This window comes from Ascidia mentula, chromosome 9, assembly GCF_947561715.1.
Source record: "Ascidia mentula chromosome 9, kaAscMent1.1, whole genome shotgun sequence".
Taxonomy (NCBI): Eukaryota; Metazoa; Chordata; class Ascidiacea; order Phlebobranchia; family Ascidiidae; genus Ascidia; species Ascidia mentula.
The window spans coordinates 13,364,616-13,388,447 of NC_138574.1; the positions used below are offsets into that span (position 1 = coordinate 13,364,616).

At 36.9% G+C, this 23,832-nt stretch overlaps 3 protein-coding genes across 3 annotated transcripts; 1 reads left to right on the plus strand and 2 right to left on the minus strand.

Moving 5' to 3' along the window:
* The first annotated feature begins 5,511 nt into the window (after positions 1–5,511).
* On the plus strand, positions 5,512–7,633 carry LOC145913895 (lanC-like protein 3). The gene is made up of 8 exons (XM_083001663.1): positions 5,512–5,670; positions 5,916–6,054; positions 6,112–6,199; positions 6,276–6,373; positions 6,433–6,614; positions 6,767–6,976; positions 7,036–7,243; positions 7,468–7,633. Exons 1-8 carry the CDS (start codon positions 5,526–5,528, stop codon positions 7,631–7,633), a joined length of 1,236 nt encoding a protein of 411 aa, XP_082857789.1. The 5' UTR covers positions 5,512–5,525.
* An 860-nt stretch (positions 7,634–8,493) lies between these two features.
* LOC145913632 (uncharacterized) lies at positions 8,494–16,627 on the minus strand. Its single transcript, XM_083001355.1, has 9 exons — positions 15,695–16,627; positions 15,516–15,584; positions 15,308–15,451; positions 14,890–15,020; positions 14,258–14,439; positions 13,567–13,711; positions 12,380–12,533; positions 11,371–11,499; positions 8,494–10,791 (listed from the first exon to the last, which is right to left on the minus strand). The coding sequence occupies exons 1-9, from the start codon at positions 16,545–16,547 to the stop codon at positions 10,091–10,093; spliced, it is 2,508 nt and encodes an 835-aa protein (XP_082857481.1). The 5' UTR covers positions 16,548–16,627; the 3' UTR covers positions 8,494–10,090.
* Positions 16,628–17,782: 1,155 nt separating this feature from the next.
* Positions 17,783–23,576, minus strand: LOC145913017 (uncharacterized). The gene is made up of 12 exons (XM_083000523.1): positions 23,388–23,576; positions 22,756–22,966; positions 22,027–22,133; positions 21,740–21,812; positions 21,377–21,506; positions 20,792–20,957; positions 19,649–19,817; positions 19,281–19,378; positions 19,151–19,222; positions 18,559–18,714; positions 18,161–18,323; positions 17,783–17,989 (listed from the first exon to the last, which is right to left on the minus strand). The coding sequence occupies exons 1-12, from the start codon at positions 23,487–23,489 to the stop codon at positions 17,850–17,852; spliced, it is 1,587 nt and encodes a 528-aa protein (XP_082856649.1). The 5' UTR covers positions 23,490–23,576; the 3' UTR covers positions 17,783–17,849.
* Between the last annotated feature and the right edge of the window lie 256 nt (positions 23,577–23,832).

Below are 23,832 nucleotides of genomic sequence, written 5' to 3' on the forward strand. Positions count from 1 at the left end.
AGCGGAAGCACTCATTTTAACTTGTTGTCAATCATCATAAAGCGATGTTTAGCGGCTTTGAAGGTAATTACACTGCAAAAGATTTGCAAAACTTGTATGAGAAACGCCATAGGCTATAAGTTATTATTGTCCAACGAAGCAACAGGCATATTCAGCAGTTAAAGCTGAAACTAGCCAATCATGGAACCTTCAATATTTTTTATGGAATCCACTTTGGGAATCTTTGATGCAGATCAAAGTCTATCTCTTATTACAGATATTTTGTAAAACAACATGAAGATCATTGTTGCTGGTTTGCCTAAGACTGGCACGAAATCATTGGCAGAGGCACTGAAGATACTTGGATATAACACAGTGTACGGCTTCACTGAACATTACCAGTACTTACGCGATGATTGGGAAAGAGTTTGCACTGTTGGAGGTACGACCGACGATTTCAGAAGAATGTACAAGGGTGTGGATGTCGCTATAGATATACCAGCTTCATACTTCTGGGACGAATTGCTAAAAGCTTTTCCCAATGCGAAGGTGGGTGGCAGTTATTGCATCTTGCCTTTCAACGCTTTAACTATTCTTTGTGTATTTTAAATGGCACAACAGTGCAGTATTTCAAGTCAAAACATTAACATAGGGCCTATATATAATATGAGGTTTTCAGTTGTAATTCTAAGAGAAAACATTGACCATAGAAAACAAGACTCATTTCAATACGATAGAATTAAACTGTGAAAAACAAGTACAGCAATTTCGAAAGATATGTTTTTTGGGGGGTTCTCGTTTTCATATGATAAAATTAGCTAAAGACCAAAAGTATTCAAAAACAGGCTGCAGACATTAATTGGTTTGCAGGTAATCCTGAACACCAGAGATTTAGATAGCTGGTGGAAAAGTCTGAACAACTACCACATAACCTGGAATATGTGGAATATTCGCTTAATACGGATGTTTTCGCCCAGTTTTAGACGACTTGGAGCGTACGAGGAGAAGATATGTAAGATTATATACAAATATCACCAAGTAGCCTGCATGGTAACCATTTACCTACACGTTTTGAGTGTATATTAATTGTCTTCTGTTCGACTTTTTATCAGTTTGAGGTTTCGGAAAAGTTGTAGCATGCTAAGAACGATACCGGTTTTTAATTAAAACAAATACTTTTTGTGGGGTTTAATTTAGCACAGCAGGCGTCAGATACATAATAATCATTTGTGGAAACAATCTGTCTTGATTATATCACAATATCACTTAACACCCAGTTACAGCCACCTTCAAGTACAAGGCAAAATCAACATATCTCCGAAACGCTCCCCCGATGAGCGAGACACTACAAAAGCTTAACTACAGGCAACACTGCGCTCATGTACTTCAGGTAAAACGAGTGCCAGTAAAACAACCGCTACGTCCATTCTTGCATGGAAATGCCTCTTTTGAACACATATAATTTATCCTATATTGCTTCAATTAGGCTGTAAGCCGCTGATTGATGTTTCAGCTACATTTTTCATACAGAACGCACCAAAAAATCAACTCCTTGTGTATTCTGTGAATGATGGCTGGGAACCGATTTGTAAGTTTTTAGGAAAAGCAGTTCCACCAACACCGTTTCCGCACAGAAATATCCACGGGCAACATATCAAGGATCTTCTGTCTGGCCATCCAATGTTCGCCCAGTTCAAAAGAGAAGCAATTATGTTCGGCGGCGTTACTGTATACATAGTTGCTTTGTTGTTTTTTTCCTGCAACTTATTCAATAGTTCAAGACATTTTGCTTGTCTTTGAACTTAGTAATAATCTTCATATTTTTACAACTAATCTCTATTTGTTTCGTCAGCGTCCACAACTGAAAATATACCTTCAACGACAAAAAGAACTGTAACACAACTACACGTGTATATCATCAAGAAACCAAGTCACAAAAGGACTAAATTATATCTATGTTAAAATACAGTATGATGGTCTTGGAGGTTGAAACCAAGGGTCAACAGAACCTCAACTCCTACTTGAGAGAAAAACTTCAGGATACTTGCGTATCCAACACCTATTCATGTGTGCACAGGTTTAGTATGCACATATACACCACCGAAACATGAAAACAAGTTTAATGTACAGACATACATCAAGGTGTAAAAGATAAATGACGAGCAACAGCTTTTGTATGGTGTAGACAAGTAGCATTGCGAAGTTCTATATGTTTTTACCCGCACTCAGGGACTGCAGAAGGAGCGTGGTATCAGTTCGTGTGTTGTGTGTTGGTTTTGTTTAAATTGCTGTGTAAATTCTTTACCAACATGACAGAGTGCTGAATTCTTTACTGGATTGTCGTCAAAAAAACAGATTTCTGGACAATTTCTTGACTGGTTTAACGATTAGTGGATTTGCGTTTATATCCAGAAGTTAGTCCACGCAGAAGGTTGTTGAAGGAAGATTTTCAACTCTGCAATTATTTGAGATTACGGATAAAAGACGTGTTGCTTTGCTACCTTCGCCATCACGTGTACCGTCACACCCTTCTGATTTAATCGCCAAACAACAATCCAAACAAAACGCATATAAAAGATTGCCACCTGCTTGGCCTTTGACATTCTTTACCATTGCTTGTGGTGGTAAGGGTTGCTTTCCAAATATGAAGCTGGATTTCACTGTTGTCGTAGTTCTGCTGGTTTTGTTTGTGAGTTCAAGTTGTGTGGGGTGGGTTGGTCTATAAAGATAAATATATTTTCATTTTTTCTTTCATTTTGTTCAGGCTGCTCAGTGCGATCTGCGAAGCATTTCATATGTATGTCGATAATCAAGCGGCTGCTGTTATTGAACCTCCAGACAGAGGGTAAAAAATAAAGTTTTGATGCTTTGGAAATTATGCCACACAAATATTTTAGATCGCACAACTGTGGAGAAGTTAAAACCTTCAGCCAAGAGGAAAGTGATTTGAGTGGAAAAAGAAACTATTATGCTTGCTGCAATGGATGGAGCAGAGATTCCTTGGCCAATGACGATTGTACCATACGTACGCAATCCTATGACTATATTGGCCTCTAACATTTGTATGAATTCTTGGCCCCTGAATGTTAAATGTCCAGAATTCTAGCTTCAACCTTTCTAATCAAATTTTCGAGATTTTCTTTTGAGTACTCATTGGGTTTTAAATATTTGGATTTGCTTGAAGGTGTGGTACCTGGCTAGATAGGATATAAAACACTTTGGTACGCACCTTTTTTAAATTGTAAAACCTTGGTTCAGTTTTTTGAAATAAACCTAATTCAAAAATTTGTTCCTTTTACACCCACAGCCATTTGCGATGGAATCCATGCATGCGGGTCTCGTGGAACTTGTGTAGAACTAGGCATATGTAAATGCCATCCAGGCTACTGTAATACCCAGCGTGGATGCATGAATGGTATGATTTGTTAATTCACATAACTTTTGTTTCGTGCTCATGCAAATCTTTTGTAAAATGTAGATACCGATGAGTGCCTCGCAAATTTGTGTGGTGATGTGTGCACGAACGTGGTTGGATCGTATACGTGCTCATGTCAAACAGGATTTGAGTTGGATGAAAATCAACATGATTGCAACGGTTAGAATACTGTCCAGGCCTCCGCAATTAGGGCCAGCTTAAAAAAGTACAAGTGAATATTTTCTATAGCTTAGTGTGTCATTCTTAAGAAGTGCCGCCTACTTTACCACAAGATAATTTAGTTTCATATGTCATTGTGCTCAGTGGTGAGATTCAGTCGGTTCGCACCGGTTTATAGAACCGTATCACGAAATTTTAGGAAATCAGCGAACCGGTTAGCATTACTGGTTACTGTCAACAGATTTTTGTAACAGAACCAGCTGAAAAATTCGACTTTTGTGAGAGAACCGGCTGACAAAATACTTGAATCCAACCACTGATTGTGCTAATTTACCACAGTGGGTCAACGAGCTGTCCGTGCTGCGCTATTTGTCACCGGTCTGTACAGAAGAAAAAAATTGTTGCTTATAAACATCGGTCCGCAGCATCAAAAAATATTGCACATTTAACCTGGTCACCGCCTTATATTGTTTGGCAAAAGTATCAGAATACGCAATTATCAGCCACACCTTTCAAAGGGCGGCCAGAGAATTTAATGTATTCGGTAAACAAGTCTGTGGTGTAAAAAAAACCGGTGACCCTGGCCATAAACAACAAATCACTCTTAACAAACCAATAATAATTCACATAAAAATGTGAAATAAAACTTAGAGTTAACTAAAAATAAAAGTAAAAGCTAATATGTCACTCATGCGGAAGTGGTGTTAGAAACGTCTGTTTCGACATGAGTAGCATATTAGCTTTGGCTTTCCTTTAAAAACTGATTCACATAAAAATTATTCTGTTTACCAAATTTATTTGTGACATTTCGCAAGCCATAACTGAAAACACGAGGCCAAGGGTCATTGGCACTTTAAGTGGGTTGAATTAGTGCACAATTGGCAAAACTAGGTTACGTTTTTTTAGACTCTTTCTCTGATTGGCACTCTTTTGTAAAAGATTGACTTTTGTAATGAAAACAGTACACAAGCTTTCGCGATTTTCCCTCGCTTCGTCAGCTGTAAATTTTTTTTTAGACGTGAACGAGTGTGACGGAAACAATGACTGTGACGTCAACGCAGTTTGCGCGAACACTGTTGGTTCGTATTCATGCCAGTGCAAGAGTGAATTCGAAGGAAACGGACTATACTGCACACGTATAGGTCCAAAGTTCTTGGAAGAAATTGAAAACCTCGGCTTTGAATAATCTAATTAGGCCTATATTACTATTAATTACAATATTTTTCTTTTTTTGTGGTTCATTAATTCTTCGGTTAATTAACTCGTGCTTTTCAATTGTTTTGTACATGTGTTTGTGTGCTTCACGGTTTGAAGAAAATCAATGCTGTAAGTAGCTTAGTTACATTTACCAATGTTGTTTGTTAATGAACTTTTGACCTTGGTGACGTGTTTTGTCAAATTTGACGACAAAAAATTATTTTTTTATGAAAAATAAAACAGCATAGCTATTATGGTGTACACAGTTTTTTGCACGTTAAAACCGCGTTGTCTTCGACAAAACTCAAATTCTTAAAAGGATCAGATGGCCAAATTCTCCTACTTAAAATACTCCACCGCCATTATAACATTAGATGTGCCATGACACTGGAGCGGTGTATTTGTTTTTAATCATATTTCGCTGACGAAATGTTACGTTAATCCATCGGCCATAGGTGTCACGTTCGAAATCCCACATATTTGGGCACTTTTTGACATTTCGCCCAGACGCAACAAAACGCCGGACATGTCTGGTAAATGACAACTTTACAATGTTGCAATACATTTTTTTAAAAGTGGTATAGACCTTAATTTATCGCAATTCTGCATTCGTTCGAACAACAAACTGTGTAGTTCCAAGACATAGACATCATGGCCAATATTTCACGCTTCGGTGCTTCTTGCAAAATGGTTTTTGGAAGGGAAATTCCCATATTATCAAACAACTTGACCACATCTTATTCGTTTAACAATAATGTCATTTGACCGATACTTTGCCAATACATTTTCTCCCTCTGGTACTGCCGATATTTCAGAGGACTTTTACAAATCCAAAATACTGTCCTACGTGGAAACCATACAACGGCAGGTGAAGAAAAATGACAAAGATAGCGCAAAAGGTATTTTGTTGTTAAAATATTGCACAAAAATAATGTTCAAAATCGGGCAATAAAACTGAAAAACTTCACAATTTTATTGTATTTTTAATCTACTCAATAAAAAGCAGCTTACGTTTTTGTGTGGAACTGATAGCAACCTTCTCAATTAGAATTATACAAACACTGCTTTGTATTTTCTGAATTGGTGTTGGTGAAAACGTTTTTGAACACAATTAACTTTGCCATCAATATTAATTGCTTTGCAGGGTTATACACAGGAACAGCTGGCATAGCATACACATTATACTATCTCCATAAATGTGTAAAGTTTTCTGAATTTTCTACACAGTTTTTGAAGGATGCAAAATCTTATATTAAAGTTGCTTTGGATGAGCACAATATCCAGTATGCAAGGTATAAAATTAGTTGTAACTGGTTTCAAAAAAATACCTACTTTTGCAGACAACGCAAATCAGTTGGGTTTTTATCGGGCAATGGTGGTGTGTATGCAGTTGCAGCCTTAATATTTCACAAAAGCAACGATACTGCGGTGTGTTGTTTATTTCATCTGTAACCTTATCCAATCACACACAAAAAAGTTCATTTTTGGTACATAAATTTTGCAGAAATCTTTGAAGTACTTACAACTGTACAAAGAATTGGCATCCGCTTGTATGCCATTAGATTTTACTGGTCGTGGATCCGATGAGCTGTTTGTTGGCAGGTGAAAAAAAATATACGTAATGATTACTCCTTTGATAAAAGCTTACATGTATTTAATAGGGCTGGGTATTTGTTGGGTTTGTTGCTATTAAGACGAGATCTTGGTACAGAAGTTTTACCTGAGGAAGAAGTTAACCTTGTCATTAAAAAAGTTTTGGAATCTGGAAAACAATATGCTCAGGAAATTGGAGTAAATGATCGATTGCCATTGATTTACCAATACCATGGAAAACCATATCTAGGTTAAGTATGGAAATACACATTTGCTTTTTATGGCAATATATATTGCAACAACTGCAAAAAATAATTATTGGCTTGTTGCATAAACATTGCATGTTGTAACAGCAAAACTTACCGTAATTTTTGCATGCAACTGTATATTTGATGTATGCAGGTTCAGCACATGGTTTGGCTGGTATACTGCAAGTCTTGCTGAGCTTTCCAAAATACTTTGAAAACCATACAGAGGATAAGAGCACACTGAAAAAAAGTGTTGACTTTATGTTAAGCTCGTGTATTAAAAATGCCAACATCACAACTAACCTAGACCGTGTAATGGATGGACAAGGAAAATACCTGGTACACTGGTGCCATGGTGCATCAGGTTTGGAGAGATGTTTTTCATTTGGTTAATTTAGCTAAAAATCGTGCCTTCTTCTGTAGGTGTAATTAACACTTTTGCACGTGCCTACATTTTGTTCGGTGACAAGAAATATCTAAACGTTTGTTGTGAATTGGCTGAGACCATTTGGGAAAAAGGTTTGCTTAAGAAAGGCCCCGGAATTTGTCATGGTGTAGCTGGTAGCGGTTATGCATTTCTTCTTATGTTTCGGTTAACAGGAGAAGCAAAATATCTATACAGGGCAGAAAAGTAAGTGTGTAAAAATGTCAAATGATGTACTGGTAGTCATACTTAGCATGTTAATGCTGCCAGGGTAAATTTCACCCAGAGCTAAGGCAATATTTTGTGAATTTTAGTGGTTGAAGTTGAAGCAATAATACAAACATTGGATTTTATTAAAGCACATACCTGCATTATTGGTAGTCTAACATGGAGTTACACTTCACACAACATTAACAGCTTGCTTTTTCCAGGTTTGCACATTTCATGTTTACGGAACCATTCATCAGTGAAGCAAGTACACCTGATCGCCCATGCAGTTTATTTGAGGGTTGCGCTGGAACTGTGTGTTTTCTGAATGACTTGTTGCAACCTTCTATGGCTGAATTTCCTTTGTGTAATGTGTTTGTTGAACCATGAAAATACAACAAAATCTAGTAATGTACAAGTTATGAGTTCATAACCACAAAATGGAAAAGTTCCTGTCTCTGCACAATTGTCTGCAGCTTTAGAGCCTTATCTAGCAAAGATGGTGTACATGTGCTATAACTAACGTTTCTCATGGTTCATATCAAACATCAACACTGTTTCTCTCGTAATGCAAGTTCTATCTGAGGTTTGCTGTCCATCACAACAGATAATATGTGACATTTTGTTACGTCATTTCAATCACTTTCATCCGTGCGATGTTTACAATCCCGGACAATTTTAGCACTTAGAGCTTTACTTGGCCATAGTGTTTCCACCTTGTTTTCTCCGTAAGGTTGCACCTATAGCACCTATAGTTTGGTGCCGAACGGATGTGATTGTATAGTCACCACAAAGTGGAAGTCTTTGCTTGGCCGTTTGGTCAGCAAAGTTATCTGAAAGTCACACCAGGTGCATTGACGAGATCTTTTAGGTCGAAACAGTGGCCATCTGTCTGCAGCTTACACAATTTTAGCACTGTTTGCCATTATTTCCGGACACAGATCAGAACACCAAAATCCCGGGCACATCAGGGAAAAATCTAGACCTCGACATGCTTTTCTGTGCCAAGAAAGCAGGTGGTCAATTTACATAACTAATGGTTAAATGACACGGTCAGTTTCGCCGCGAGACCTTGCGTTTTCTTCTTGATTACATTCACGCATGACTTACTGTTTAACTATGTTGTGTTTTAATGTTATTTATTAAGATAGGAACGGACGATGTCAATGGCCGTAATATATATTTCTGCAATGACTGTTGGTTACTTTTTTTAAGTTGCAGGAATACGATACGATATGTGGACAAATTCATTGATTTTTAAATGTATTTGGAAAACACAGACGGCCGACACGACAACACACAAAGAAGAAGTTTTGTGACTTTTCCGAGGCTCGAACCCGACAAAAATGGCCTTGGAAGCAATAGAAAAATACACAAATACGATTCTGCCTATGTCACGGTGAAAGACAGGACGTCACAATCAACGTATATAACGGCAAACACCATTGTACAGAACCCAATATCTAACTGAAAAGTACTTCTGGATGTAGTTGAATCACACAAAAATCAAATTGCTTGTAGAAATAATAGTCGTATGACGTATGCTTCTGCAGGGTTGGACAGTCGGTAAATTTCCTCCTTTCAGGGACTGAAGAGTTCAAAACAATGAAAATGTAGAAAACGCATCCAATTAAATATGAATAATTGTCCATTTGCCTACAAATGAAATGTAACAAAAGTACGAAAATGTTGAGACTTTTTGTCAGCACAAATTGTGTCCAGTGAAACATTCACTTCACACGAAATTTTCTAACATAATTGATAATATTCAGCAAGGCAAAACATAACTTACTGCATCACCAAACAAAGAAAAAAAATCCATAGCACATAAATAAAAAAAAGAGGGAAGTATGGGTTCAAATGTACCCAACATAGTGAAATTGTGTTTTAGCTGTTTCTTGGGTAGATATGAAAGACAGACAAATCCAAACACAGTTATTAAAAGTAGGGCATGGTACAGTCACATGACAATATATACATACATCAGTAAAAAATTTTTAGTGTACCAATTTGTAATTGCACACAAATTCGGCAACAAACAGCAAAGGAATAAATACTGAAAGGAGTTATGTTAGTTTTATCTTCTGTAGTGTGCTGGTGAGGCATAAGCAGGCAAAATAAGTCATTTAAAAAGTGAAAAAATGACATGCAACATGAGAAAGATAATCTAATGCTAACACATGTAACGATAAAACTCCGGGAATAATTCAAAAGGCACTAATATGTACAATATACCTTGTGCATTGTTGCTCAAAGGATCACCTGCCATAACAGTGCTAGTGTCATAATTAGCACAGAAAACACTGCTAACACAAGGTCGGCAACTATAGGCATCCCTTTAGTACTGGGATAGGCTAATTAATACTGTACAGGTGAATGGCAAAACTTATTAAAGAACAATAATGACTTGCTAAGCAGTGGACAAAAAATAATTTGGGTGAAAAAATTTGCTGAAGGCACCACTCTACCATTTACTAGGAAAGCCTTTGCAAAAAAGAACCAAAAGCACAGGAAAAATAGATACAAATTATGGATAAGCAAAATAAACAAATTTTACTAGATGTGAATAATTAGTGTAGCAATTTCCTACAATTAATATAATACATACTGGCGTGTTTGTGGCAGATGAGACACACACATACACACACTGCACTGCTATTTGAAAACACAGCAACAGAGCTGTGCTTCTCTGGAGGTAAAGGCCCTTTTTCTTAAACCACATTCTACTGCATCTGCTTGTGCAGCACACAGCATATGTCAATCTCACATGGTGCAGAAAAACTTAAAACGTGCCAATAAGTACCACACAGAACACAGGAAGATGGCATAGCTGAAGACTGGCAGACGTCAGGCAATTACATCCACTGTATCTTGTCCGTGATCACTGACTGAAGTTGCTATGGACAAGTTGTCACTGTCACTATTTTGGAAGTGTCCTGATAGACCATCCATGTCACTCTGGTAGCCAATATCACAAAATTTCTGGCAGCTGGTCAGATTGCTGGCCACGGAGTTAGTTGATGTAAAGTTGCCATCGTACAAGGTCGTTGCTTTGCCTCCAATGTCAACTTGCGGAAAAAATGAAGCGATCGGGTCGAGACGGAAGGAAGATGTGGGTAAATCAGTATTTGCATTTATATTGTCCACAGACTGTGGCGCTGGAGTGGAAGACTTTGTAAGTGATGTCCCATAGTGATTTGCACTGCCATCATTTTCAGTCAAGGAGTAACCACACTCATTGGGTTGAGCAGTGTTGCTGAGTGCCATGGGTTGGGAAGTATTGACAGGATGAGGTTCGCTAAACTGTGCACTGCTCAAAACTGCTTGTTGTTCGTGATACGAAGTGCTGCTTTTCTCATAGTAAGAGTTGGTCTGGGAAGTTTTTTGGGCATTGTAGCTCCCCCATGTGGATGGATTTTGGTAGAAATTGTGGCAGGTGGATTCTGTGTACCAGTTCTTGGCAGGATTTTGAGTGAAAACAAGGTGTCCATTATTTGAATGGTTGAAGTTGGTTCTTGGAGTTGACAACGAGCACGAAGGGTTTTGGCCTTTAAAAAAAAGGAATATTCATTATTTCGAAATTTGTGATAAAAGTGTGAAAAAGGGAATTTTTCTTGCAGGAGACATAGAAATGTTACAACAAAGACAGAGTTTTTTGACAAGAAAACTTTTCTTGTTATAAACAAAGAAAAACTTGCCAGATTGTTGCATAAACTTTAATCCAAATGTTAAGTCATTTTTACGTGGAGTTGGGGGGAAAATATGTTAATGTTGATTTATTTTCTTAAACTTATATCAATAAAATATATGACATGTGGTATAAATATCAGGAATTAGTTTCAAGCAAAACAATTTGGTTTATTGCACCACATTTTATGTAAATATTGGTATATAAAAATAATAAAGGTTATTTTGAAACAATCTTTATCTTCATGATAAAGACATAACAATGTATCGATTATACATGTATTCTGTGTTACACTGCTCATTGGATGCCCACAAATGCATTGCCATCTTGTTATTGCCGATTATAAAATAAGCAGATGAAAGGCATTACAAGTGCAAAGACAGCCAATAGCCGAACAAACTAAACATTAAAATGAACAATTTTACAAAACAAGACGCACTTTCTTCTGAAGTGTTTGAACCCTCTTGATCAACAGTTTGTAGATAATCACCATCACTTGTTTCCTCGAAAAATGAGGAAACATATGGTGAATGTTTGGGTTCCACTATCACCATATGTGGTTGGTCATCTGCACAAGGAAGTTACTTGGTTGTAATTCTAACACTGCTTTAATGAGCATATAATTTGATGCCAACACAACTATCAAAAGTTAGAAATTCAGTGTCTGGCTTGTATTTTACATACAAATTTCACCGAGATCTTTAATATGAATTTACGCACCAAAGTTTAAAATAAACAAAACAAAAATTGCACCAGCAAATATTTGACACAACATTCCATTCGTACAACATTTTAAGATCAGTAAAAATGTTATTAAAAGTTTTTTGCTTTGCGTCCTTACTACTCAGCTACATAGGGTTCAGTTTAAATCAATACAAGGAAGTAATAGGGAACATTTTACCACAAACTTTCCGTGGTGGTGGATTAATTACAAAAATATATGCAAAATACTGTACAACAAAAACTACCATACATTCATCCAACCAGCAAAACAGTTTATTATTTGTTTTATGTTTTGAAACTAGATCAATACACAAGACCTATCCTCAGCATTTAAGTCAAAAAGGCAATGGAAGGTTCAGCTGAAACAATCGTTGGTTTATATTTTATGGAGTAGATAAATGTAAAAATGACTACAAAATATTTTGCTGCAATACCTAACACAATATTACTAAGTGTCCTTAAGTATTTTAATCATTGGCAAATATTGTATTTCTACATCCACAGTAAAACATAGGTTGTTTTGTTTACATTGCGTGTTAACTGGCAGAGAAACTGTAACTCTTTTTAAAGGAATTAACAAAACAGCAAAACCAGTTTCAAAATCTTCAATCAAACATTGCAATTAGTTGATAAACAAATAAACATATATCTATTTTACCACTGCCATGATTTAAATGACAGGATTTAGTTGTGACAGCTAAAGTTGTATGGCCAGCAGACATTACCCTCAGTAGAAGCCATTCCGGTTTCCTCCAAACGCAAGCGTCTCATTGTTCGCGAGTAATGATTCCTCACTCGTTCAGCATCAAATTCTACCCGACCACTCATGTTCCCACAACCAGAAGATGAACATCCGCATGGGAATGACTCTCGGTCAACCTGAATAGCAAGAGACAGGTTAAATACACTAAAAACTTGCCAAAAGTTCTGTTTAATGACTATATACCACTTCATACATTACTTAAGTGCATTTATATATCAATATTAGAAGGCAAGCATTATGCCAGTAGCACTATTCAAAATATACCGTAACAAATTGGATGTATGGTATATTGTCACACTTATATACTTGTTCACTAGAATGGTACAGGTTTATTACAAAAACACAAAGGAAAATCAAGTCTGTTTGAAGGGCAGCAATAGACCAATACTTGACATCTGGTATAACTTTGGCAAGAATATATTTCAAATTATTTACATTACTGCAGAGGTAATTTTTTCTTTGATGTTCCATCTACACTCTTAAGAGGTATAATTTGACCAAGACATTTACAACATAGTTAGAAATTTACCGAAGTTCTGAAAATAATCGAAATTCTTTTAAATGACCTTCAATGAATATTCAAAAGTCACCAAGGCATCGAGCTAAACAAAGGAATGTTACTTTGTTCTATGGCCTCAAACCAAACTCACAGGGGTTAAACATTAACTATGGGCCTTTCCATAATGACAGGAAACGCAAAACATATACGTTTTGCACGCAAATGAAATGTAGCATTGCAGCGTAAATGATTCACTTTGAATCATTCTTCTATCCAGTTACTGTGCTGTAACCATGAAAGGTCAGCATTGGGTTGTGTGTTTCTAAGAAGGGAATGCAACATGCAAACATCAGTAAGCTGACATTTTTATGATTTCACCTCTTGTGTGCTGGTAAGCTTAGTTTTGTGGTTACAAGTGTGGAAACCTTGCAAGTGTACAACAAAATACAAAATGTATCCCATATTCACCCTATAATTGCTTTTTCATTTATGCAATTTATTTCATTTGAGAATATCTTGCAGATAATGCTCTAATGTGTACAGCATTTTCACGACATAAAACAAAAGTGACCAATATCTGCACCTAAGGCAATACTCAGTTTGTTTTTTCACAAGCAGTTTGTTTCTATTATTGCATGACTCTTTATTACCTGGCAAGGAATTCCTGAAAGTGCACAGAGACAGGTTTGTGGGACACAGACACCCTTGCAATCACAACCACAAACTTCCCTTGACTCTCGTGTTTGTTTGTTCAGCAATTTCTCTTCAGAATCAATTTTTTGAACACCTGACATTCTGTGAGAAAACAAATTTATGTAAATGTATACATGGTTTTCATCCAGTAACCGAGCAAGTTTATTTCAAGACACAGCTTAGTTTCAATAGCCAGTGATCTGACCTTTGGGCGTTGGTTTAAGTGACTCATAAAATACCTCACAGTGATTAATGTTTTTAAACAGCCGACGACCGACTTTCTAAAGGTCATTATGTGTACAATATATTGCAATGCAACATGACTCCAGTCACGCAGAATTTAAGCTTATTTATACACTGCACGCCAGTCTGTTGCAACTCTCTATATATAACACCATTACATGATAGAAATTTGGCAAATTACCCTCAACTAAAATTATTGTATGTCTAGAAATTAGCTCACCAAAAGCACTGACAGAACATTACCATTATAACTATAATCATATTTTTATAGCAAATTTAGAATATACACTTTTGGTTTGCATTAACAAATTAAATAAAATTAAATAAAAGAATTTCAAAATTAATCCACAATTTATACATACCAATAAAAATTTTACAATTACAATTTTAAAAACAAGCATTTACCGGAGAAGCAGCCGACGCTTCTTAGTTGGAATTGGTTGAAGAAAGTAGTTGTCATCTGTGGCATCTTCCTCTTCTTCATCTTCACTTGTGGAGGAGGAATCTGAACTCTCATCCTCAGGTTCAGATTCGACGACCATTGGCATCAACTGACTCGTTTCCAAGCTCGGATAAGTCTGCTTTAACTGTTTGGAAACAAAATAATTTTTTTATCCGAGGTTACTTGACAGTATGAATGTTTCACTTTTCCAAGCAATATTGGGAGCTTGGTTCAGTTTACACACATATAAAATAAACACGATATCTCCTGTCAAGTTATAATTTCTATTTTGTCATTTTAAATTTGATTTTGTCATGTTAATCTAATATAAGAATCCTTTTTTGACAAATGGCGGGTGATTAAATTGAAATGGTTTCAGTACAGTGAGCCCACCAAAAAATTGAACAATACAAACAAATTCATTTAAATTGTAAATACAAAATCTTAAAATACACTTGGATGTAATAATGTCAGCAAATTATTTTGTATGCATTATAAAGCAATAAGTCTCCAATTTGCCAAACTCAGGACCAGATTTTGGTACAGTTAATGATCAATATTTTGTAAGATTTTGTTATTGAAAATATTTTTTAACCTGTTTTAGTTTCATGCTAATTCTTTGCTGTCGGTTTTGTTCCCGTTCCATTGATCGCCTCCGTTGGACGACCGATTTTTTATGTTGCTTCAGCGACATTTTCTTTACATGGTTGTGATTGAGAGTCATTCCTGCATGCAGTATGTGGTATATATTAAATTTAGGACAAATGGGTTTTGCATGTACGTATATATAGACATGATGTTAATGGGGCCGTTGCAGTGTACCCCTTTACAACAATAAGAGTAAAGTCAAAAATCACATCTTTTTTTCTCACAAAACAAAAAAACAATTATTGAGAAACAATAACTTAATGTAGCAATATTGCATTCACTTGTTCCAAAATGCCTAAAGGTTTTGAAAACTGTTACCCTTGTGAAAATGATAACATATGCTAACAACAAGATACAAAACATACCCAACGTGGAACCGCCCTGGCTGGGCACAGTAACAAAACTTTGTCTTCGCAAGAAATAAAACACAGTGACTCCAGCAAATGAGACAAGTTTTCCAACACAGCTCTTTTTCCTTTTAGCACAGTTTTCTTCAGGTTTGCTCAGACCTAAAAAACATTCGGATTTGTTGACTGAAAAATTTTGATTTTATAATAAAGTCATTGTACATACTACTTCTTATTCTTTTTCTTTCCTTTTTTGTCTCGTCTCCATTCTCTGAAGCGCCATTGGAGGAAACAGCTTTATAGTGAAAAAAAAATGTCACCATTCATAAAGTGAATAAATTGATCATTATTTTTATCAAAAAAAAATAAAATTTTATTCCACAAAATTCATCTGTTACATTTTACCTTTGTTGGTTTGCGCTTGTTCTTGATCATCCAAGGATGCAACACCAGAGTCAAGGGACAATTCTTCGGAAGAAATTGGCGACGTATTGGTAAAATCATCTTCAGATTTCACTGGATATTCATCCAGTTTTTCTGCACATTCCTCCGAGTTATAATCAACTTTTTGGTTATTATCACAGACAAATGAGTCACCCTTTCCATCCACACAAGGCAAACTAAGCAAAAGTTTTGTGGTTGAATTTTGTGACAAAACACAATTGTTTTCGTTTCCGCTTGTCACGTCCGTATCACAGTTTTGTTCTGTTTTTGGACTTTGGTAAACTGCAGTTTCCATATTTGTAAGGTTGCCATGACAACATTTAGTTGGTTCAGTTTCAGATTTGTTATCATCTGTTGTATTTGTGTGACAGTTGGACATTCCGAAAGGCTCAAATGACTTATTTTTAAGCGAGGTATCGCTGGAGTAATCTTTAGTATCAACACTTTCTATTGCGGAAGCAACATTGTCATTGCAAGACATAGGATAGCCCAACAGTTCTTGAAAGCCACCACCTGGTGGCAGCAACATGTTTCCTGTTATGTCAAGTAGATTTTCACAGTGAAATTGACTTGGGGAAATAAGATTCCCGCTGCCTTGCAACTGTGTAAGCTCAGAGTCCTGCTTTAATTCAAGTTTATACGCAGAGTCATCACTCTTTGCACTGTTGCCATGTAAAGCACTTGAAAAAGTCTTTGACTGAAAGCATTCAGAATTTAGAATTGATTCTAGCTCAGTCGTGTAGATTTCACTGGGCTCGCTTGCATTGTTCAAAATGGGTATTCCATCTGTCGTTGGGTCTTCAACAGACTCCATCTTGCATATATATTACATGGTAACTAAACTGGAATAAATATAACTGGCAACCAGGCTAACTTATTTACAAATTGCTTTTTATTTCTGTGGTATAAGTATAGAATGTTAAATAAGGATTTTACAATGAACAATAAAGTGTAAATATGGTCAATAAATATGTTTTTTGCCAAAAATTTGTGAAAAACATTTTGTTGTCTACTGCTTCTTGGTTACCAGCAATTTACTTTCACAGCAAAATTTCCATGAAGGCAAAAATAAACAGAAATGCTTAATCTAACACAATTAAGACAGTTAATTGTGAATATAGCCTTAATTACTTCATTTAAATTATTCAAATCTGAATATTTTATTTTAAATACCACTAAAACATCAACCTTTGCTTGACATTTAAGTCAACATAAGCCAACATATCAACCAACTTGAAAATGTCTCTTTTTACTTTATAGTTTGGTCTTTCTGAGTTAATAAACACACAAATTGACTTCTTAAACAACGCAACAACAAAATCGCCCACAAATTGTGCGATTTCTTTGACAGAGAACTATTCTAAGGCGCTTTAAAGCAGAACAAGCTCTTCAAATGAAACACCTGTGGCTTCTCGCTCGGCGACAATTCTCTTTGTTAATGACGTAACACCATAGTCACCAAGAAAGAAATAGGCGGCATTAGAAAAAGGGAGTGACGTTCAGGGCGCGTCTGCGTCACTTCTACGCAATCTGCGTCATCGGAAATAGCGTTTTTCTTGTGTCACTCGAATATTAATAGAAGTATGCACACGATCGAAACAAGAGTTATTGTTTATATTGGGCGGTCTGCTATAGATATTTCGCGTCAGAGCACATAAGTGCATCCAGAAAACACAGCTGCGTAACTCCCCCATCTAAAAATAATCTAAAATCTGTCTCTGAGCCTGACTTCAAGTTTCTGATACTTTTTTGGGAACTTTACTTGTAACGAGGGTCACGACACACAATGATTTTGTGTATATATTTGGACAATTCCTTCAGGCTATTTTTGTTTAGTCTGAATTATTTGTTGGTCATAAATATGCCTGACATACCCTACCGTGCTTTCGCATGGACATTGTTTTAAAGTGACTGTGGAGAGTTGACATGTACTGACTTCAAAGCAGGACTGGCCCCACAAAATGCTTATATAGGCTACCTGTGCTACAGACGTTCCTTCGAAGTTACATGCGACAATAACCAGCAAAATTGCATTAATGTATTGCAAGTGCGAATGTGAGCATCAGAGCGAGCACAAAAATCATAAACGAATCAGTTAATCGATAAAGTGACATAATTACATTTTCGAGCTTGTTTTTCTGCTTTCCTTGTCCAACTCCCTTAGGTCCCTGCGCAGTATTTTGCCACTTGCAGTCTTTGGAATTGCGTCAATGAACGTAATTCCTCCCCTAATGTATTTGAACTTTGACACCTTGTCTGTGAATTTAAGCACTAAAGTTACTTTTTGACAAAAATGTATCGAAACAAATTACAAATTTATCAAAAATGGATTTAGTTGATCATTTGAACTACTAGGTTTTGTATTTACCACAAAAGAAAACTGCACAACGAAACAGTTTTGAAACTGAAAGTTTATACAAGATTTACCCTTAATAAATTCGTGAATGGCGTCAGTTGTAAGACCTTCATCTTTTTTGACAACATACGCCTTGGGTACTTCCCCTGCCTCAGCATCTGGGACGCCGATAACACCAACGTCACCAACCATTGGATGACGAAGCAACAGTTCTTCCAACTCAGCTGGGGCCACCTACAAAAGCGAATATATTTTCATTTGACCTGGAAAATCCAAGCTGGCTGCATTTGTTTACTGTTAATAAAGAGCCAAGTAAACTGTAGCCTAATTTTCAAAAACTTCTTCAAAAAGCCACTACTTTGCACACATAAAAAAGTCTTGATTTTTGCACAATTAGTGCCGGGTGTTTTTATTTAAATACTCATGTGAATTACAGTCGTATTTGATATTGGAAAAACAGCCGCTTCACCTGGAATCCCTTGTATTTGATCAACTCCTTGATTCGGTCAATCACAAAGACAAACCCCTTCTCATCGTAATGTCCAACATCTCCAGTATGAAACCAACCTTCTCTGTCCACACAGTTAGCCGTAGCCTTCGGGTTCTTGTAATATCCTTTCATGACCTAACGTGCAAAAAACAGAGTTTTTTGGGGGGGAAACTGTAGTATATTTTACCCGACGTGTCGTCTGTCATCCGTCAAGAAAGTTACAATAAAATCTACATAACTTTCATGTCTAAAGGACAGTTCTTCTAAATTGCACTATACCTGACAGCAACAATAGCACATACAGTTACTTTTCCCTTTGTGCCACAAGTCACACCTCAAGTAAATATCAAGTATTCTGCCAAAAATTCTAAACCGCAAAAGCAAAGCATTTAAAGTTCTAATCAATATGTAGCAAATTTGCCTCAAAATATCACAAAAGCTTGTGAATTTATTTCATATAAGCCCATCAGCAGACAATTAAATATGGAACAAACATGATAATACATGTGTCCGAAACGCTTTTAAATCATCACTCTGGTGGTCTGGATCGTGGCAATGGATGGCAACTAACCTGTGGGCCTTTGAGACAGAGTTCCCCATCTTTATTTGCTCCAAGTTCTTTTCCAGTCTGAGTGTCAACAACCTTAAAACAAACCGCTTGTTCGCAATTCGCGTTTTATTGATCGAAAGAAATGTCCCACCTTTAAAAGGGTGTTGGGTACAACGACGCCGACTGTTTTTGACGGACACTTGGCTGTGTATGTGGATGTTGCAGGGACTGCTTCAGTAAGACCCCAGCCTGCAATATTAATTTACATTGAGCTGATGTTCTAAAGTTTTGCATGATCGAATATATTTAAATACTTTTGGCAAATACTCTCACAATACAAAGTTAATGGTTTGGAAATATTAAGAAACTTATCTTTGTTTGCTCACATATAAGTTAAGATTTACAAACCTTACTATTAGCTTAGCAAAAACAATGCAAAAGCTATGTATCAGCCCTTATATCCAGCAAACAAACACTATAGACTCTGTCACGGTTCGGTTGGCGCGAATCAGCCCATACCTTGGCCCACGGCGAAGTTGTATTTCTTGGCGATGGATTCAGCAATGCCGTCTGGCAGAGGCGCCGCTCCGGACCCCACCTCGGTAAGCGACGACAAGTCGAAGTGATCGGCCAAAGGCATTTTGTCCATGGCAACGAGAATCGGGGGCACTGCAGTGAATGACGTCACCTGAACATAGGATAAATTTGGATGGAGAATTTTTTTTATTATCAGGGATAAAATTACACAAACAATTCGCGACCAAAAATAGGATTTCGTCTTGCAACAGAGGATGTTTTAAAGGTCAGGACGGCGAGAAAGCTGTGTTGGCCATCTAATACCAATCACATAGTATATGGTGTTCCTTAATCGTTTTGACTTGTTTTTAATCAACAGTCTATACAACAGACGAAAATGTAAATGTGCGAAACAACATTTCAGAGGCTTATTGTGCTCAAACGATTTTGAGCAGCAGGGAAAATCCATGCCGCTCCCTTCGTGTTAGTTTAGTGGTCACGGTTTATGAATTTCAAGCTACCCGGATGGCAAAGTAAATACGGGGGATTGAGGCAATACTTGTTGCACCACAGGGCGAAATACTCTGAACATTTCGTTTAGTTCCGCAAAACTTGCAAAGAAAAAAACATGTGTTTTAGTGCTCGTGAATTAATACCAAGAAAGTCTTTATCGCTGCTTGTTAGTTTATTATTATTTACAACAACAGTCTTAATCCCATACGTATGATTGCCCAGTGTCAATAAGCTTTTAATTGTATGTTCCTATTCAAATACAACATATAAGTAAAATAAACAGCTTGGCCAACACTAAGTGCAAAATTACATAGCTTGACCTTCAGCGATCGCATGTAAATACATCCATACCGACAGGCCACACAAGTACAGGACGGATACAAAACCAAAAAAGATTTCTATGTCTATGTTAAGCATTGTTTCAATGAAAGTTTTACCCAACATAGTTGCGGTTTTTGAAGTACTGTAAGATTGGCATTTTATTTCCATAAACAAGTATGTCATGTAAAACTTACACGTAAACCAATTTTTAAAATTTATTGCTCCTATAATTGTTCCTGGAAACAAATCGGTTCTAGGTATGCTTTATTGCCAGACAAGGTGAATGTTATAATAAGATGAAGCGATCATCACCTTGTACTTCTGTATCTTCTGTAGCATGCTGACCATGTCAAACCTTGGTTCAATGATGATTTTTACCCCCTGCATTAGACAGTAGATGACCGAAATCGCCCCGTATATGTGGAACATAGGCAGCACCATGTAAATTACGTCATATCGTGATACTCGAACAAAGGCCCTAGATTCATTAAAATATAAAACCATGTTAAAAAAAACATCACAACACAACAAAGGCATTTTTCAGACTATGTTGATAAATTTAGTTTTTTTGTCGGCAAGCTGTTGTTTCTTGTTTAACCTATGCCCTGCACAAAAACACTGTGTGTAATGACAGTTTCCATGCATTCAGGTTTTAAATACTACATACACGTTCGTTCAAAATAATTCGATTAGCTGGAATTACCCGGTGGTATGATTTTATTTACAATAATAAAATTTCAGACATATATTTTCTACAGTGGGCTGCATTCTCATAACAGCAGCTGTCTGCGTAGACTCCGAAAAAACAATATAAGATATATTGCTCATACATTAAAGTATTTGTTTGGGATATAATTTTGTATAGTGGCATGAAACAGTGAGCATCTTGTAACCAACCTGGATATGGTCATTCCGGCCACCACATTTCCATGCGTTAACATCACTCCTTTAGGCAAACCAGTCGTTCCACTTGAGTACGGAAGCAATAAAATATCGTCGGGGGATATTTTAACATTGCGGGGAAACTCTGCAATCAAATTGAAAAACGTTGACATAAGGTGGTCTTTTAACTAAAAATTATGCCATGTCTCAAAGAAATATGCTGTGTGCATATATCTCTTCTTTAAACTACCCAAATACATCCAATACAATTTACTTTTAAAGATTGAGATTTGAACCCACTAAACGTTGTTGCTGCTATGGCACAAAATATTGGTCGAATATGATGGAATCCAACACACAACGTTGCTCTCTACTGACCTCTGACGTTTCCATTGGCCAAAAATTCGTCAAACGACATTCCGTACTGGTTGCTATCCATTGAAATAATAAACTGCAACATTAACGTTTTCGATAAGTGGGAAGAATAATTTGGTGAGAAGTAATTTGCAGTAAGTCAGCTTCGCAAAACTTAAAAATGTAAGTTTTTGCACAAAACAACGACTTAATGCGACAACTGTCATAATGAAATTCGTTAGTGCAAAACCATACACGCAACTTTCAATCACAGGGGTTACCAAAAAAGCAATAAACTTAATTGTTCGTACTTTAATGGATTTTGCAACTTCCGCTACTTTCTTCATCGTAGCGTGGTTGTCATCGTTAACGAAAACTACCTTGGGCTCGGATTGCAAGAACTGCTTCAGGATTTCGTCTGAACAAGTGTTTGGTGTTAAAACAGTGATGAAACTAAATTTCGCAGCGGGCCTTAACAAACTGTTAGTTTGTCCCGCCGGTCAGTGTTAAATAAATATCTTGATTATACTTACATACGGAATTACGAAACTAATTTGCTATTACGCGTTAACACGACTTAATCGAGCAGCTTCTTTTAACGAAAAGGGGTCGTGTCCATGGGAATTTTGGTGGTCGGGCGAAGACAGTCGCAAAAAGCTGTGTTTCAAGTCAGGTTACTATTCTCGGGCAAACGAAAATTAGATCGTGGGCCAAAATTGACCCGCGGGCCTGCAGTTGGACCACACTGTGTTTACAAGCGTTTCAAAGATTATAAACAACCATACCACAAACTTAAAACCGTTCAATTGAAAACTTGGTTGTCAAAAATTAAAAAATTGCAGAGCGAAAACAAGTAGTAAATAGTCGAGTATAAAGCCTTTTTAAATCAATCTGTTGGACAGCTCTTAAGCGCTACCACAGATACGGTATCGATCGACAGCCTACCAGGGTGGCTTGGTTCACCGATCCGGTGTTGTTTATTGTTTTTTAATCAGCAAGTAGTAAATATTTTTAAACCCAAAAAAACAGATCGAAAATACCTTTGGTGTAAATAGGATTGCAAGTGGAAAGAATAGCTCCGCAAGATGCGCTTCCCATTAAAACCACAGGATAAGCAGCACAGTTGCCACAGCATGTTGCTACCACATCCCCCTTGCTGATTCCCAGTCTGTTTAGAGCGCTTGCACATTTTAATACATTGTTGAGAATTTGGGTGTAACTGTAAGCCTTGCCGCCGTCGCCCTCGTCAATCTGAAGATTGCAATGAATTAACAGAAGATTATCGCAAAAAAATGTGCAAGAAGACAACAAGAGATCAGAATTCACTAAGTTGGCGTAGTGGCCCACACAGCAAAACCAGTTAAGAAACCACGATTAACGCAAGTTAGCATGCACAACTTTGTCCTAATTCCTAATCTACAGCGTTCTGTTTCAAATGTTGTATCTTCCCGATCGATGGAACCCAACGTACTGGCGATTTACGCAACTATATCACACAGTTTAAGAAACCCTGACTTCTAGAACAAAACAGGATGTTTAGATACACCAAACGTGCAGTGTCATTGATCCACAATGCCAACATTCTTGCAACATTTGTAACGCAACAAACATAATTATGACGCAACACAAGCTCGGAAATAAGTAAAAAAGAACTGATGGTTACAATACTCACCAATGCAGTTTCGTCACCATATGTTTTCATTAAATTGAGTGCATACTGGCTGAAATCCACCTTGGGTATAACAACGTCGGGTAAAGGACTTGTCAAAACCATTTTGCAATTTTATTTTGATCTAATTCTTAACTTCAGCTAATCGACTAGTACAGTAGCAACCGCAGAAATCGTGACGACTCTACAACTGCCGCTAAAAAACAGCATGCAAAGGTTAATGGTTCCTTAACTCTTTCAGCAAACACTAGTCAGCATTCCTTATAGCCTACATACAAACAGCACAGAAACTTAACTGCCATGTACAGTATAGTTTATCGCAGAAAACTTGACAACGTTTAAGTTCTGCATATATTTTAAATGAGCACTGCAGAATGCATTTTCGGGTAAGCTAGGGTGTGGTGCCTTTGTAACACAACAGTTAAGAGTCAAAACTTTGCCTCACTGC

Bases quoted from the DNA above. Each gene is read 5' to 3' on its own strand.
- LOC145913632 (XM_083001355.1), bottom strand. From the start codon at position 16,547: ATGGAGTCTGTTGAAGACCCAACGACAGATGGAATACCCATTTTGAAC. The intron at 15,585-15,694 runs GTAAAATGTAAC...TTCACTATAAAG, and splicing joins ACAAGCGCAAACCAACAAAG to CTGTTTCCTCCAATGGCGCT. The intron at 10,792-11,370 runs GTGCGTCTTGTT...TTTTTTTTAAAG, and splicing joins TTCAAACACTTCAGAAGAAA to GCCAAAACCCTTCGTGCTCG.
- LOC145913895 (XM_083001663.1), top strand. From the start codon at position 5,526: ATGTCATTTGACCGATACTTTGCCAATACATTTTCTCCCTCTGGTACT. The intron at 6,374-6,432 runs GTGAAAAAAAAT...TGTATTTAATAG, and splicing joins GATGAGCTGTTTGTTGGCAG to GGCTGGGTATTTGTTGGGTT. The intron at 7,244-7,467 runs GTAAGTGTGTAA...TGCTTTTTCCAG, and splicing joins TATCTATACAGGGCAGAAAA to GTTTGCACATTTCATGTTTA.
- LOC145913017 (XM_083000523.1), bottom strand. From the start codon at position 23,489: ATGGTTTTGACAAGTCCTTTACCCGACGTTGTTATACCCAAGGTGGAT. The intron at 22,967-23,387 runs GTGAGTATTGTA...TGCAATCTTCAG, and splicing joins ATGGTGACGAAACTGCATTG to ATTGACGAGGGCGACGGCGG. The intron at 17,990-18,160 runs GTAAATCTTGTA...TTAAATTCACAG, and splicing joins CATTCACGAATTTATTAAGG to ACAAGGTGTCAAAGTTCAAA.